Here is a 16,519-nt window from a genome sequence, read left to right as displayed (position 1 = left end):
TAGTATCCTATGTTCTATGCTCTTATGTTCAACGAACGTCCCTTCCCTGGGTGGGGCACTCACCTGTCCAGCCCCACTGGGCGGCTAAGACGAGGCCCCTGGCTTGGAAAACGGCAGGTGGCATATGTGGCTTTGGCACTGTGCCCTGCTGGAGAAGCAGCTGCCACCCAGAGCTGGAAATGGGTTGGGCCAGGTCCTTTCGCCCCGAGAGAATAGAGTTACCTGCCAACCCTCCCTGCTCGCCTTCCTGGCGCAGGTGAGGTGGAGAACCGCTCTTTGCTTGAAGAGCAGAAGGAGCAAACCTGGCCAGGCGGGCTTTTTCAGGTTTCCCCCGCCAAGCCTGCGCTGCGCATTTGCACACCTGTTTTCCGTCACGTTGGCCAAGGAGGAAGAGGATGGCGCTCTCTGTCCCAGTCCTTGTTTGTCAACCGTTTAATGATTGACAGGCAGGGGAAATGCAGCAGCTCAGAGAGAGGATCCCGGCTTCTGGATGGCAGGTAGATTCAGAGTTTCCCTTTCGGGAGGGGGGGGGATTGCTGGGCTGCCTGAAGTTGGGGTCTCTTCTGAGCCTTGGGCGGGGGGGGAGGCAGCAACCTGCCAGGGATGTTGCAAAGTCTCGGTGCCAGCCCTTTTCTCTCACACGGGTTCTTTTGATCGTGGGAGTGAGTTTGCAAAAGCTGCAGGGCTGAAAATTGAGCACCGTGAAAATGCAACCTCCTTGTCTCGATGATCCGTGCAAGGCGGGGCTGCAGGTTGAAGTGACAGGTGATTGATGGACACATTAAGAGGGACTGGGATTCTCTCTCTCTCTCCCACACACACACACATACACACACAAGCGTGCTCTGGGAAGGGGACAGGTGATTTCTAAAAATGATATATCAGTAAAAATAAGTATTTTTCTTTGAAGGCTGGTGGGTCGCAGGGCTCTGGCCTCGGAAAAGACAGGACTGAATGAAAGGTGGACTTTTAGCAAGGGTGATTGTGTTATTCAGGGGCGTCTGGTACTTTCAGGGACTTGAAAAAAATGCCCCAGCAGGAGATGGGCAGGTTGCTCAGGGGTAGGTAGGCAAGGTGCACTCTGTACATGCTCAGAGGCTGCTGAGGGATGGAGTAATAGACATTAGAGAAAGGATGATTCCAGTGGAAAGTTAAGGAGAATTTCCTAATTATAAAAGCAATTGGATAAATTGGGAGAAAGGCTTCCCTCCCCCCTTCCTTTCTTTTCATTTCCTTCCTTCCTTCCTCCCTTCTTCCATCCATCCATCCATCCATTAATTCACCCATTCTCTCTATATTCCTTCCTTTGCTTCTCCTTCCTTCCTTCCTTCCTTTCTTTCTTTCCTTCCTTTCCCTTCCTCCCTCCCTCCTTTCCCTTTCCCTGGGTAATTTCAAGCAAAGCCTCCACAGCTATTGGTCAGGGATTGTTCAAACCTGCACAAAACAGGCGGAAAGTCTGGATGACCTCAAAGAACCTGAACTGAAGAAGCTTCTTGGATCAGCAGGGAAACATTTTCAAAGAAAAAAGCCAAAAGTCCATTTGTCTTTTTTTTGGGGGGGGAGGGGAGGGAAAAGCACCTTTGGGACAACCACAACCTAGACAATTGAGAGTCTCCATAGACATTCCATCCAGATGTTTTGCAAATTGCATGGAGTATGAAACTTCATAAACCAGCAATCTGTGCAATTATAGTCCACAGAGCTCGGGGCTGGCCGAACAACCAAGGTTTACAAAACTGCAAAATCCAGATACAGTTTTCCAGAGTGCATTGAAGAATTTTACCCCTCCAGAAAATTCAAGTCTATTACCCAGAATTGAAGGACTCTGAATACAGTTGGTTGCACAGTCAGCCAGATGTTCAGATTGCCTTTGGCATGTTTGTCTACCTATCGAGTCCTTCCCATGGACCTGGGATAGGCAGATGTGGATGTTTGATGGTGTTACAGGTCTTGTGACAGGATGGAAGCAGTTCCAAGTCAAGCTGCCTTTTGCAATTGACTGATGGTGAATTTGTCAATGCCGATGAGGTTCAAGTGGCGCTCCAGATGTTTTGGGATTGCACCCAAGGGCTGCAGTCATTCTACTTCCATTTGTGATCTTCTCCAGTTCTTCCTCTTCTCTTCCGTTGTCTCCAAGCATTACCCAGATTTTTTTGTCTTCCTTCTTAACAGTTGTTAATTCTGGGGTGTTATGTGGCAGGTTGTTGTTGTTGTTGTTGTTGTTATTTTTTCAGAATAACAGCAGTGGGAGGGAGATGGAATTTTTGGGGAAAAAATAAGGGTTTGCGAAAATGCAGGGCTATTTTTCCTGCTTAAACAAAAGCATGCATACAGGGAACAAACCCTGAATATAAATTATAAAGCGAAGAAGTCAGAAAGAAAGAAGAATGTTTGCACACACCTTTTTGAGGGAAGTGGCTGTTCTCCCCTGGAGCCAGATGAGCTGTAGTTATATAAATACACTCCGCACGTGCCCCATGTGCTTTGTTAGATAAATGCAGTCTGTGCACACCCATGTTGTGACTGGTGTTATTTATTCATTCAGCGCCATGCACCTTCAAGGCTGTGCAACATTAAAAGTAGATTTGCATGCCATAAAGCAGATCACAGGCAATAAAAACAGGTATTCCGGGATCTCTAATTGCAAAGGGAATAATCACCTCTTTAGCATGGATCGAAACTTTAGCAAAGTTGGTGCGTGATTCATTTGGAGGGCAAAATGCTAAAAATCGATATATATTGTCAAAGTCTGCCTGAAAAAGCCTGCTTCGCTCTTAAGAGCTCTTCTGACGCTGGCTTCTTTCTTTCTTTCTTTCTTTCTTTCTTTCTTTCTTTCTTTCTTTCTTTCTTTCTTTCTTTCTTTTCACATTTTCTTTCCTTTTGTTTTCTAGAAGTCTGAATGGGATTCTCCAGATAAGGCTGGCGAGAGGATTTTACCTTCTTCCAAGCCACTGGAACAAACCGGAGGCATTTGGGGTTTTCTCCAGCCCTCGGACATCTCAAGGGGAGTTTTGGGGCATCTTCTACCACGGAGCCACAAGGCTGAAACCAACATTTGGGATGCAGGGAGGAGCTGTGAATTTTGACCTTTTCCCGGATAAGCAGAGATGCCGCAGGTGGTCTGGGGAGCCGATGATGCCACTAAATGCTGCTTGCAACCTTTGCATGGTGACTGTAGAGAAACGGATCAGGTGAGGGGAATGAGCTTCTTAGGAGAACAAGGAGTCCTCGTTTAGCAACCACAATTGGGACCGACAGTTGTTAAGTGAAGTGGTCACTAAATGGAAAAATCACATGACTGCAGTGGTGCTTTCCATTTCTTCATTCCTCTGCCCTTGGGAATGCTGGGATAATTAGCAAGAAGGGAATTAATGTTTGTGTTTATATTTATTGGAGAGAAAGGGATTGTAAGAGAGTAAGCAGGTGCAGAATGTGCAACAATCATAGAAAGGAATGTGCTTTGGTGTTTGAGGTTCTGAAACACTCCTAAAGCCTGGCTTTGGTGCCAAGCCTGGGCTTAATATACTTTTTTTGGATGAGAAGGGCTGCCACACAGTGTTTTATTACCTGCTTTCAGTCCAGGCTGCCTGGTTTTATTTATGTTTTTAATTATTTTATCTTGGATTGGATTATGTAAACCATCCAGAATTGTTGGAGTGCATGGCTATAATAAATGCAGTGCATGAAATTAATTGTGCTAGAAAGAGTGGCAAGGATTTCTAGGTTTATGCCTGCACATCCATCAGCCGAGTTTCATACTGAGCTGGCAGACCATGGATGAAATACCTTGAGAGGAGTATGCAGAAGAGAGAGAGAGAGAGATGGATGGGTGGATGGTAGATAGATAGATAATAGATGATAAATAGATGATGTCAGATAGATGATGTTAGATAGATAGATAGATAGATAGATAGATAGATAGATAGATAGATAGATATAGATAAGAGTGGATAGACAATAGAATAGAATAGAACAGAACAGAACAGAACAGAACTGAACTGAACTGAATTGAATTGAATTGAATTGAATTCTTTACTGGCCAAGTGTGATTGGACATACAAGAAATTTGTCTTTGGTGTATATGCTTTAATTGTACATAAGGAGAGATCAATAGATGATAGCTAGGTGATAGCTAGATAATAACAAAGATAGATAGATAGATAGATAGATAGATAGATAGATAGATAGATAGATAGATAGATAGATAGATGGATGGATGGATGGATGGATGGATGGATGGATGGATGGATGGATGGATGGGTGGGTGGGTAGATAGATAGAGTGAATAGAGAGAGAGAGAAAGAGATAAATAGATGATAGCTCGATAATAACAAATATAGACAGACAGACAGACCGACCGACCGACCGACAGATAGAGTGAATAGAGAGAGAGAGAAAGAGATAAATAGATGATAGCTAGATAATAACAAATATAGATAGATGGATGGATGGATGGATGGATGGATGGATAGTTGAGTGGATGGATGGATGGTACTTAGATGAGATAGATAGATAGATACCTCTTTTCCTTTTCTGATCCATCTCCTTGTGTGGGGAAGGGCACCTTTTAAGAGCCACCCCTCTTGCTGGGCTGGTGTTCGTGACCCGCCTGCCTCTGCTTTCCCCATCAGGAAACACTCCGTCCTTTTCCATTCAGAAGGAAGGAAAGAACGGGGGCTGGGTGGGTGGGTGGGTGGGTGGGGGTACCCATCTCGGCCTTTCATGCCCTGCCCTGCCCTGCCCTCAGGGAGGAGGAGGCCTGGACCCTGCAGAAGAGCCTCCAGGACGGCGTCTTCCGCTTCCAGGACTGGCTCCAGGCGGCTGAGACGGTGGCCGCCTCTCCCAGGTCCTCCCAGGTCTCCTACGCCGGCTCCAAAAAAGAGCTGCAAAGGTTCCGGGTAAGCAGAATTCCACTTCTTCTGGATTTTACACTGTTTATGAAATTTTTTTGCTGCCCATCTCCTCCCAAGCTGACTTGTTGCCAAGATAACAAATACCCTGGCTGCTTGTTTTATGGGGGTCATTTGTTTTGGCTCTTTCAGTCTTTCTGTTTATCAAAATCAAAAGTACGTCTTTTTTTAAAAAAAAATACTTTTAAAAAGAAAATGTATTTCTAAAACGATTTTTAAAGTTAAGTGTTAAGTAGTATCTTTTTAAAATTTAAAATAGAGTAAAACCCTTTTTTTAAATTAAACACGTTTTTAAAACCTTTTAAAAACTAAATGTATATTTTTAAATCACATATTTAAAAAAAAATAAACATATTTTTTGAAAAAATAATTGCAGGAAGTCCTCGACTTAAAGGCTACAATTGAGCCAAAATTTATGTGGTTAAGGAAGACATTGGTTAAGTGAGTTTTGCCCCCTTTTACGACCATTCTGGCCACAGTTGTTAAGTGAATCATTGCACTTGATAAGTTAGCAGCCCCGTTGTTAAGTGAATCTGGCTTCCCCATTGACTTTGCTTGCCAGAAGGTCGCAAAAGGGGGTCACATGACCCTCGGACACTGCGACCGTCGTAAATATGAATCACTTGCCAAGTGTCTGAAATTTGACCCTGTGACTATGGGTCAATATGGGACTATGTTACCCAGTAACAGAGGTGGAAGGGACCTTGGAGGTCATCTAGTCCAACCCCGTGCTCACACAGGAGACCTGTACTAGGGATTCGAACTGCCGAACTGCCGACCTTTCTGATCGACAAGCTCAGTGTCTTAGCCACTGAGCCACCTAGTCAGGCATAGGGTTAGGGTTGCTGCATCCTCAGTGCTGGAAGGGGGTTAACTGTGAAAAATAGTCATTTGCTTTGGTCACTGCAGTTGTAACTTTGAATGGTCACTAAGTGAGCTATTGTAAGTGGAGGACTACCTGTAATTACATTGTTACTCGTAGTATTTTAACATTTGTTGTTAGCCACACAGAGTCATTCATTTGAGGGGGGGGCGGCAGTATAAATTTATCTCAATTTTTTTAAAAATTCGTTTTATGGTATAAAGTACAAAGAAAAAAACTGAGCAGAAATAGGAAACGAAGGGGAGAGAAAGGGAGCGAGAGAAAGGGATGTGTGTCCGTGTGTATCAATGGAATCAATAATTAGAATAAATCAAAGAAAGCCATCCTGGGAAATTTACGGGCTCCCCTTTCTCCCAGGCGAGGAAGGGTTGGGTAGCTCTCCAGATCTGCAGAGATCCCCGAGATAAACGCAGCTCTTTTGATGGCCAAAAATCACCAGGAGCCAAAAGTCACAGCAAACAAACGTGGCATTGAGAGGCCTGGGTACACCTTTGTGGAGAGACACAGAGGCAGCTTTGTGTTCCCTGCTCTGAATGTGTTTGGCGAGGCGTGAAATCGGAATCAAAATGCAAGAAAGAGGCTGCAAACGGAGGGCCCCAGAGGTAGAAATAGGAGAAGAAGGTCGGAAGGGACCTTGGAGGTCTTCTAGTCCAACCCCCTACTCAGGCAGGAGATCCTGTACCATGAAGGGTCCAATCTGGGAACTTTTAAGACTTGTGGACTTCAACTCCCAGAATTGAAGTCCACAGATCTTCTGTGGCAAAGCTGGCAGGTTGGTGGATGAGCGATGCAGAAGTGATATGAACTAGAAAGTTGGAATTAAATTCCCGGGGTCCAGCCAACCATGTTTGGGCAAACTCTTCCATGCTGCTGATCTGAACTCTTCTGGGATTCCCCGCCCAGGCATTGCAGAAGGACATCTCAGGGAAGGTATGGTCTTTGGAGTCCTTGAACAGGCAGTACCGCCAGCTGGTGTGGATGGGGAACATCAGTCCACGCCTGAAGTGCTCCGTGCAGGAGGTCAACTGGCGCTGGGAGGAATTGCGGACTCGAGCGGCTGCTGTTTCCAGGAGACTTCAGGTGAGCTGGGTGGAGCCTTGATTCGGAAGAGAAGGAGGGTCTCCTTGGTGCCGTGGGTTGGTCTCGGCCAGCTCTGGAGTGGGGGTCATGTTTGGACATGACCCCTTAGTGACGGTACTGCCCACCAAACCTTAGACGTCTCTTAGACCTCTGGGGGGTGCTTGGTGCTCTGTGAACTTGGCGGTTTTTTAGCAGGTGTTTCATGACCCAAGTGGGGAACATCATCAGTGCTAGAAGAGAATGGGGGTTGCTCTCTGCTTATATACATTTCCTTCTAGCGCTGATGATGTTACCTAGTTGGATAATGAAATCTTTGCAAGAAACAACCCTGATGTCCTCTTAGACGCCAGGGACCCCACAGTCCTTCTCCTCCTCCTCTCCACAGACTCCTCTCCTTTCTACCACTGATGATGTAACCTAGTCAGGTAATGAAATGTCTGCAAGAATATGGCCAAGCTCAGAGAGCATCAAGGACCTCACAGTTCTTCTCCTCCTCCTCCTCCTCCCGTCTAGCACTGATGATGTTCCCTAGTTGGGTCATGGAACGTCTGCAAGAAAGCAGTCAAGCTCAGAGAGCACCAAAGACCACCCCCGGTCGTCTTCCTCCTCCTCCTCCTCCTCCTCCTCCTCCTCCTCCTCCTGCTCCTCCTCCTCCTCCCGTCTATCACTGATGATGTTACTTAGTTGGGTCATGGAACATCTGCAAGAAAGCAGTCAAGCTCAGAGAGCACCAAAGACCCCCCCCCCATCTTCTTTCTCCTCCTCCTCCTCCTCCTCCCGTCTAGCACTGATGATGTTCCCTAGTTGGGTCATGGAACGTCTGCAAGGAAGCAGTCAAGCTCAGAGAGCACCCAGGGCCCCACAGTTCAACCCTGAGCTACAGAGCTTCTCTTCCTTGAAGTCCCTCTTGGCTGGGAGGATGAGGAGCAGCGTGTTTTCATCGGCTCTGGATTCTCCCTCAGCATTTTGTCAATCAATGGGAGAAGTTTGGACTGAAGAAGGAAACCATCCAGGTGCGACTGATGGAACTGGACCTGCGGCTGACAGACGTCGAGCACTTCTCCGGAGGGACGCCGCTGGAGAAAATGATACAACTGCAGGTAAAATGGATCCTGGGTCCATCGGAAAGGTAATCAGGTGCTTCACTGCTTCACCTTTCCTGGTTCCTGGTTTTTTTCCTAAAGGTTCATTCAATTTTTCTAAGCTCTGGACTGGAATCCTCACTTGGGATTTGGCTTCCTTCGGAGGATTTTCCAGCTCTGGAGGCAAAATACCCTGAGATGTTTCTCAGTTATTTTGTCAGCATCCAGGAAAGGACTGTAGACTCCATCTCAGCAACTTTAAGAGATGTGAACTTCAGCTCCCAGAATTCCTCAGCCAAAAATCACAGGAGTTCCCTGCGTTTAGTAGCTTCTACTCTAGAGCAGTGCTCCTCAACCTTGGCCCCTTGAAGACGAGTGGACTTTCAACTCCCAGAATTGCCCAGTCAGCTTTCCAGAATCTCAGAATTGAAAGTCCACCCATCTTCAAGGTTGAGAAACACTGATTTTAGACTAAAGGAAGCTGCACCCCGGCACCAACAATCATGAGGACTAGGAACTTGGCATTGAACAAAGGGTAAAGTGGCTTCTCCCATTTGCTGACTCCCAAATTCAGGGTGGGGTTTGGGCCCAGCAGAGGGGTGCATGAGGTGAAGATGTCCATGCAGAAAATTGATCCGGGTCGTCTCCTTGATGTCCAGGCGTTCCAGCAAGACGTCCAGACCAACACGGAACACGTGGATCATCTCGTGGTCTGCGCTGAGAATTTGATCCAGAAGAGCCAGCCGGAGGATGCTGAGATCTTGGAGGAAGACCTGAAGGAGCTGATTGGGTTCCACCAAGCGGTCTTGTCCAGAGTGTTCCAGTTTCAGCGGCGCCTGGTCAGCATGAGGCTGGTATGTCAAGCATCTCATGTGAAGTCTTCCTCTTCTTCCTCCTCCTCCTCCTCCTCCTCCTCCTCCTCCTCCTCCTCCTCCTCCTCCTCCTCCTCCTCCTTTCTTCTTCCTTCTCTTCCTTCTTCTTCTTCCTCCTCCTCCTTCTTCTTCTCCTTCTTCTCCTTCTCCTTCTCCTCCTCTTCCTCCTCCTCCTCTTCTCCTCTTCCTCCTCCTCCTCCTCCTCCTCTCCTCCTCCTCCTCCTTCTTCCTCCTCCTCCTTCTTCTTCTTCTTCCTCCTCCTCCTCCTTCTTCTTCTTCTTCTTCTTCTTCTTCCTCCTCCTCTTCCTCCTCCTCCTTCTCCTTCCTCCTCCTCCTCCTCCTCCTCCTCCTCCTCCTCCTCCTCCTCCTCCTCCTCCTCCTTCTTCTTCCTCCTCCTCCTCCTCCTCCTCCACCTTTCTTCTTCCTTCTCTTCCTTCTTCTTCTCCTTCTTGCGTTGGTAAGACCATCCTTGGAATCTTGCATCCAGTCCTGGGTCTCCACAAGGGAGTTTAACTGGGGAGCATTGCCAGGTGCCCAGGTGGCTTTGTCCCACGGAGGCCGAGGCCATTGTCTGCGTATGTCCATCCTGTCTCCAGGTCTTCGAGGACCAGTGGGAGTCGGACCGCGACAGCGACGTGGAGTCAGACTGCTTCACGGAGGAATCGCTGGCGTTTCGCACGGGGGACCCTGAACCCGCTGCCTTGACTCCCGAGGCTCTTTGGGGCCACTCCACCCCGAAACCAGCCCGGTGTTGCAGAGTTCTCGTCGGGGAGTCCTCGGCTGCAGATCTGGAGTGGGACCCCTCGGTGGACGTGGGGGGGTCCACCTCGCAGGATGAAGATTCATCGTATTACAGTGCCGTTGTGGGTAGGTGGGGGCTGGGAGAACCTGGTATACCTGTTCAATGCAGAGAGGCCATGATTACAACCAGCTCAAAGTTACAACGGCACTAAAAAAAAGTGTCCCATGACCGTTTTTCACACTTATGACCGTTGCAACATCCCTGGGGTCACATGATCAGGATTCAGAGGCTTGGCAACTGGCATGGACTTATGACGGTTGCCATGTCCCGGTGATCAGTTTTTGCGACCTTCTGACAAGCAAAGCCAATGGGGAAGCCAGATTCACTTAACGACCATCTTACCGATAGTCTTCCACTTACAACCACCAATGACCCCCAGATTTCTGTTGTTAAGTGAGTTTGGCCCCATTTCACGACCGTTCTTCCCACAGTTTATTTATTTATTTATTTATTTATTTATTTATTTATTTATTTATTTATTTATTGGTTCGATTTATATGCCGCCCTTCTCCGGAGACTCAGAGCAGCTTACAATGCATTAAGCAATAGCCTTCATACTTTTGTATATACCTGCTTAGTAGGGCTTTTGCCCCACCCACCCCACCCCTGTCCGATGCTATTGTAGCATCGGACGGTCACTAAAGCTGTTACCGGTCAAGGACTACCTGTACTAACTTAACAACGGCAGTGATTCACTTAACAACGGTGGCAAGGAAGGTTGTAAAACGGGGCAAAATCCACTTAACAACGGTCTTGCTTAGCGACATAAACTTTGGGCTCCGTGGCAGTCTCTCTCTCTCTGTACTTTTCCTTTGATATGGAATAGAGAGAATAAGATGGGATGATTTCTCCCCGTCTATCAAGCACCCATTTCTGTGTTTTCATTGCAGAGACCCCTGCAGCCCCCTCCCCAAGGTCTTAGATTATGCCCCCTCCCCATAAATTCAGGGGGCAAAAAGATATATATTTTTTTTGTCTCGTAGGCTTTGGCCGAGGGGACCATCTTCGGCGAAGGAGCCGTTCTTGGCGCTGGAGCTGGGGCAGAACGGAAGACTTTTCGGTGGGTATCAGAGGAAAAGGAGGAATTGGGGGGAAGTGGGGGGGGGCGAGTCCTGGGCTGGTGCTGGAAACGAACCAGGGTGACCAGATGTTGCTTTGCGGAAGAAATGCTCTAGGTTGGCCAGGACTTGTCTTTCAAAAAGACAGGTAGACTGCCACTGATAGGAGAGGCTTCCTTTGACTAATAGTCTTTTTACAGGTAGTCCTCGACTTACAGGAGCTCAGTTAGTGACCGTTCAAAGTTACAACGGCACTGAAAAAAGTGACTTAGGATCATTTTTCACAGTTATGGCCGTTGCAACGTCCCCAGGGACACGGGATCCACATCGGGGCACTTGACAACTGACTCCTATTTATGACGGTTGCAGTGTCCCCTTTTGTGACCTTCTGCCAAACAATGTCAATGGGGAAGCCAGATTCACTTAACAACCGGGATACTAACTTAACAGCCACAGCGATTCACTTAACAACAGTGGCAGGAAAGGTCGTAAAGTGGGACAAAACTCACTTAACAAATGTCTCACTCAGCAACAGAAATTGTGGTCGTAAGTCGAGGACCACCTGCCTTTATTATTTATTTGGGAAATAAATTTATAAAGCTACCCAACTCACATCCTCCGGGCAGCTTACAGCATCATTCCTAGCAAGGGCCCTTTCCTGCAATTGCAACGCAACTCTAATCAATCAGTCAATCAATTAATCATTCCAGAGCAGTGATTCACTTAACCATTGTGGCAAGCAAGGTTGTAAAATGGGTGAAAACTCATTGAATAACCGTCTTGCTTAGCCACAGAAATGTTGGGCTCCGTTGCAGTCGTACGTCGAGGACTCCTGCAAACAAACTGTCCAGTTGGGAAGATCTTTTGTGGGTTGTGGGGGGGGGGAGGAGATCCAGGTGCCCCGTTCTAAGCGTGTGCTTGGCATGTGTTCTCCATTCTCTGCCGATCGTGCAGGTGCAGAGCAGTTTCCCAGAGGAGGGGGAGCCTGGGGCTCATCTGATGGAAACAGATGTTTTGGGTGAGTTCAGGATCTTCCTTTTAAAAGGTACTTTTTTTAAAAAAGTAGCCGGGTCACACATTTAAGTCCCCGGTTCTGTGTTCTTGCAAAAGTCGGCATGTTGTTAGCTGTTGATCCACTCCCCAAATTATGTACAGCGAGTCCTCCTTTAGTGACCACAATAGGAACCAGCCACTCAGTCGTTAAGCAAAGCAGTCGCCAAAGGAAACAGGACAGTGCTGAAAGATCTGCCTTCAAAACTTCCTTCGCTTTACAGACTTGCAAAGCTCATACAAGCTCCTCCAAGGATCAGTTGCAAAGTGACGACCATCACTCTGAACAGTGGCAGTCGCTAAATGAGGACACCCTGTGCTGTTTCCTAGCCTACATTTTTTGCTGAAGTGCCTCTGAAAGCTGCTGGTTTATTTATTTATAGATATTTATTAATTTTTTTATGCAGCCTATCTGCCCTATAAAATGACTTTGATTTAGAGCCAACGGGGCACCTTCCGGTTCCGCTGGGATCACAGCGTCCATCCTCCACAGCCAACAGTGTGATCCGGCTGTATCTGGAGCTGGAAATTGCTTAAAAAGCTTAAGCAAGTTTATTTTTCTGATAGTTGCTGAAGTTTCTTTGGCTTGCAGGTCAAAAATTTCATTTTGGGGCCCCTTTCCACTTTGTTGTTCTTTTGGGTAGGACGTCCCACCTCCCAGGAGCCAGGAGCTGCTCAGCTGCCCAGGACAGGGGTCTGCTGCCCACCCCTTGAAGCCACAGGGTTTGATCCCAAACGCATTGAGACCTGGCTGGACCAGAACTGCCAGAACCAAATGGGAATCCCTCCGGAGATCAAAGAGGTACGCTATTCATCAGGTGAAGCAGAGTCAGAACTTGCAAGGTTCAGTCGCTTAGCAACTGAAATTTGGGGCTCAATTGTGGCCATGAGTCAAGGACTACCTTATATATAAACTTTAAAAGAATAAATAAACACAGTGCATTATTTATGGGCTAAAATTGGTCTACAGGAATTAAATCAATCTATCATAATGCAAAACAGATGAAATCCTCACCAGGGTCGGTTTGAGAGCTGAGAGATTTTGCACGCAGGGTGTTTTGTCACTGCAAAAGCTCAGCTCTGAAGCTTGGAGAGATCCTGGCAGGCGCTGGGGACTATTGGAAAGTTGGCGGGGGACATAATTTTTTCTGACAAGGGTCCCTGCGGAGAAGCTGTGGGAATCCAGTGGAAAACCCACCAGGGAGGACAGGAGTAGCGGAGACCAAAACAAGACCTGTTATTCCATCACCCCCTCTTATACGTCTGAAACAGTTGGGGTGGTTCCCGCTGATTTTTTACAAGGTTTTATGGTGGGTCTTTTTCCAGGTGAGAAGGAAAGGTGAGGGCCAAGTGGAAACTCTGATCTTCCAACACTTTCACTTATGCTACGCTGCTTCTCTTCTTCCATTTTTCAGGACTCCATAACCCATGGGGATGTGCTCCCACCGGCCAAGGAGCTGCAGCTGCCTCTGCAAATTCAGACAAGGGGGAGGAAGGTCCAGCGATGGTCCAGGAAAAAAGGCAAACAGAACCTCCTCACCAGCCAGTCGGGGAAGGGGCAACGGGTAAGGCCACCCCACGGTTATGGCCTGGGATCCACGATGTCAGCGACAATTCAAAAATGAAACAAAAGTGAATGTGGGCAAGATCTGGCTGGGAGATCACAGAAGCAATTGGCAAAGATCTCCTGAGCATGCCAAAAGTGCCTTCTCTTCTCTCATAGTCAGCTCCCACAAAGGAGATGAATGCCTCAAAATTCAGCAGCCCAAACTGTTGTACTGTCACATTTTTTATTACGTATTTGTTTGTATCCCGTCTTTATTATTTTTACAAATAATTACAGGCAGTGAACATATCCAGCACCTCTTCTTCCTCCTCCTTTCCCCATAACAACAATCCTGTGAGGTGGGTTGGGCTGAGAGAGAGAGACTTCAACTCAGTTGGCTTTCATCCCAAGGGCAAGACTAGAACTCACTGCCTCCCAGTGATTGGCCCAAAGTCACCCGGCCAGTTTTCATGCCTGAGGAGGAACTAGAACTCCCTGTCATCTGGTGATTGGGACACAGTTACCCCTCTGGTTTTCAGGCCTCAGGTGGGACTTGAACTCACCATCTCCCACTTTCTAGCCTGGTGCCTTAACCACCAGGCCAAATCGGCTCTCTTGTGCTTTCAACCTTTGCTCTGCATTTGCTCTGCTGCAAAAAAAACCCTCCGTGTTTTGAAAGGAAAATTTAAAAGCAAATCCTGCTTTTAAAACCTGTTTAAAAAAAAAAGTTTGATTTTCTTTCCCTCTTGTGAATCTTTTCCTAGATCTCCAAGACGCTAAATGCCAAGTCAGCAGAAATTATGGTTACCATTGAGAAAGAGTAAGTGGCTTTTTAGACGTTTTTGAGAAGAATTGTCTATGGACTCGGCCTGTTTCGGCCGCTGTGATGCACAAACTGGGGGAAAAAAATGGGTTAGTTTAGCAACCAGGCGCTGCATGTTGTCTGAATGCAACTGGGAGGTCTGTCCCTGCATTCTGGTTGCTGAAGTGTATCAATAGCTGGATTCTGTTGGGATTGGATTATAGGTAACCCTTGACTTTTGACCATCATTGAGCCCAAAATTTCTGTTGCTAAGTCGAGACTCAGTTGTTAAGTGAGTTTTGTCCCATTTTATGATCTTTCTTGCCACAGGTTGTTGAGTGAATCGCCTGCAGTTGTTAAGTTAGTAACACACAGGGGTGAAATGCTCCCGATTTGGACCGGATCGCCCGATCCGGTAGCGATGGCGGCAGGTGGTTCGGAGAACCGGTAGCAAAAATCCCTGCGCTCCCCCCCGCAATGCCCAGCTGAGCCGCGCGATCATCAGAGGCTTTTTTTTAATTTTTAAAAGCATTTTTTCTACAACCTCTTCAGCCAGAAGAGTAAAAGTAAAAAAAGTTTTAAAAGTAAAAAAAAAAAAAAAAAAAAAAAAAAGTTGGCCACGCCCACTCAGTCATATTACCCCTCCCCATCAAGCCACGCCCACAGAAACGGTAGTAACACATTTTACATTTCACCCCTGGTGACACAGTTAAGGGAATCTGGCTTCCCCATTGATTTTGCTCATCAGAAGGTCTTAAAAGGGGATCCCGTGACCCCAGGACCCTGCGACCGTCATAACTATGAGCCAGTTGCCAAGCGTCCAAATTTTGATCATGTGATGCTCCTGGGGATGCTGCAACGGTCGTGAGAAAACCATCAAAAGTCACTCTTTTCAGTGCCGTTGTAACTTGGAACGGCCACTAAACGAATGATTGTAAGTTGAGGATATCTGTACTTCGTGGCCCATCTGAAATCTAAGCTTGAAACCGTCTCCCCCTGTTCTCTCTCCAGATGTGACCTGCAGCTGCCCACCGGGATCTGTGCCCAGCCCCAGAAGCTCTGCAGCGCCTCCGTCCTCTGGCTACTCTTGACCACGATGTTGGCGGTGCTGGTGTGGCTGCTGTGCCAGTCCTCTTTCCTGCCCCTCTCCCAGCCCCCCTGCCTCCAGGCCAACGGCTTTGCCAAATCCTTCCACCTCATGCTAAAATATGAGGGTCCGCCCCCCACGTAGAGGAGGTTGGAGGACGGGGACGTTGCAATCAACCAAGGTCAAGAGTCCTCTAGGAAAAAATGGGCTCCTAGGAGTTGGACCGGCTTCTTCTGGACTTCAAGAAGTTGCGTTCCTTGTGTCTACATTTGCTCAGAGATGGGCTCCAGATCAGAAGATCCAGAAGATCCCTACAACTACGGGAAGATAGCTTGGATTTAGGTCTGTTGAACCACCTTGGAGTAGTCCCAGTGTAAAGATGGGGCTGACTTTCCTCAAAGTAGGATCATCCATCCATGCAAAGAGGTAGGACATCAACCTGTGGCCGTGACTGCTCAGGTGGCATCTACTGACCTTTGGAGAAAGAAGCTTATCTTGAAGCTCCAGCAAGATCTGCTGGACACAGAGCAGATTTCTCAAGAGATCCATTTTGGGTGGGGGTACCAAATCTTGAGTAACTTCCAGCTTTGGATTATGGGTACTTTTGTACATGAGTTGTTTTGTACCTTTGGCATCTGCCATTTTCTAATTAAAAAAAAGAGAAAGTGGTTGGTTGTGGCAGGTAGATGTGATCCAGGAGATGACACCAATGTCAAACTTGATCCTCAAAACAAGATCCCCTACCAGAAAGCTCTGAGTACCTGAGAGGTCCTAAAGATAAAAGGATGGAGTTTGTCAACCACAGCACCTTTTAGATGAGTGGACTTCAACTCCCAGAATCCTGGGAACTGAAGTCCACCTCTTTTCAAGCTGAATTGCATGACTGGGGAATTCTGAGAGGTAAATCCAGACATCTTTAAAGTTCATTAGCATGCTGGCTGGGGAATTCTGGGAATTATAGTCCACCCATTTTTCCAGTTCAAGAGCATGCTGACTGGGGAATTCTGGGAGATGAAGTCCAGATATCTTTAAAGCTCATTAGCATAATGACTGGGGAATTCTGTGAGTTACACACCTTAAAAGTTGTGAAGTTTGAGAAACAATTAATTATGGAAACTGACTACAGTGCCTTTATTTGTCCAAAATATGTGGCAGCAAAGAGGATAGAAAAAAGAATCAGGAGTATTGACAGTAATGTATTTATCTACTACCCATCCAAGGAATCGCATTCTCCAGCTTCTCATATTCTGGTTCACATGACTTTTTAGCAAAATGCATGATAAAAATTTAGCCTAACGCTTCATTTAATGCAGGGCTGGGGAGCTCTGGCCCCTTTTAAGACCTGTG

The 16,519-nt window shown here is 47.1% G+C and overlaps 1 protein-coding gene across 3 annotated transcripts; it reads left to right on the top strand.

The window, feature by feature from the left end:
• The first annotated feature begins 232 nt into the window (after positions 1 to 232).
• Positions 233 to 15,840, top strand: SYNE4 (spectrin repeat containing nuclear envelope family member 4). Of its 3 annotated transcripts, none has more exons than XM_034438196.3 (13): positions 233 to 497; positions 2,892 to 3,191; positions 4,748 to 4,898; positions 6,697 to 6,873; positions 7,836 to 7,973; positions 8,615 to 8,809; positions 9,424 to 9,694; positions 10,613 to 10,689; positions 11,642 to 11,705; positions 12,382 to 12,539; positions 13,153 to 13,302; positions 14,048 to 14,103; positions 15,097 to 15,840. In XM_034438196.3, the coding sequence occupies exons 1-13, from the start codon at positions 436 to 438 to the stop codon at positions 15,314 to 15,316; spliced, it is 2,019 nt and encodes a 672-aa protein (XP_034294087.2). In that variant the 5' UTR covers positions 233 to 435; the 3' UTR covers positions 15,317 to 15,840. The 3 variants fall into 3 exon arrangements, with proteins under 3 accessions (XP_034294087.2, XP_034294086.2, XP_087732609.1); XM_034438195.3 differs by lacking the exon at positions 233 to 497 and adding an exon at positions 2,482 to 2,623; XM_087876483.1 differs by lacking the exon at positions 233 to 497 and adding an exon at positions 2,573 to 2,694.
• The last annotated feature ends 679 nt before the right edge of the window (positions 15,841 to 16,519 follow it).

The sequence above is a fragment of the Pantherophis guttatus genome, chromosome 10, assembly GCF_059756535.1.
Source record: "Pantherophis guttatus breed Tessera chromosome 10, ASM5975653v1, whole genome shotgun sequence".
Taxonomy (NCBI): Eukaryota; Metazoa; Chordata; class Lepidosauria; order Squamata; family Colubridae; genus Pantherophis; species Pantherophis guttatus.
This window is presented reverse-complemented; position numbering and strand designations above follow the sequence as displayed.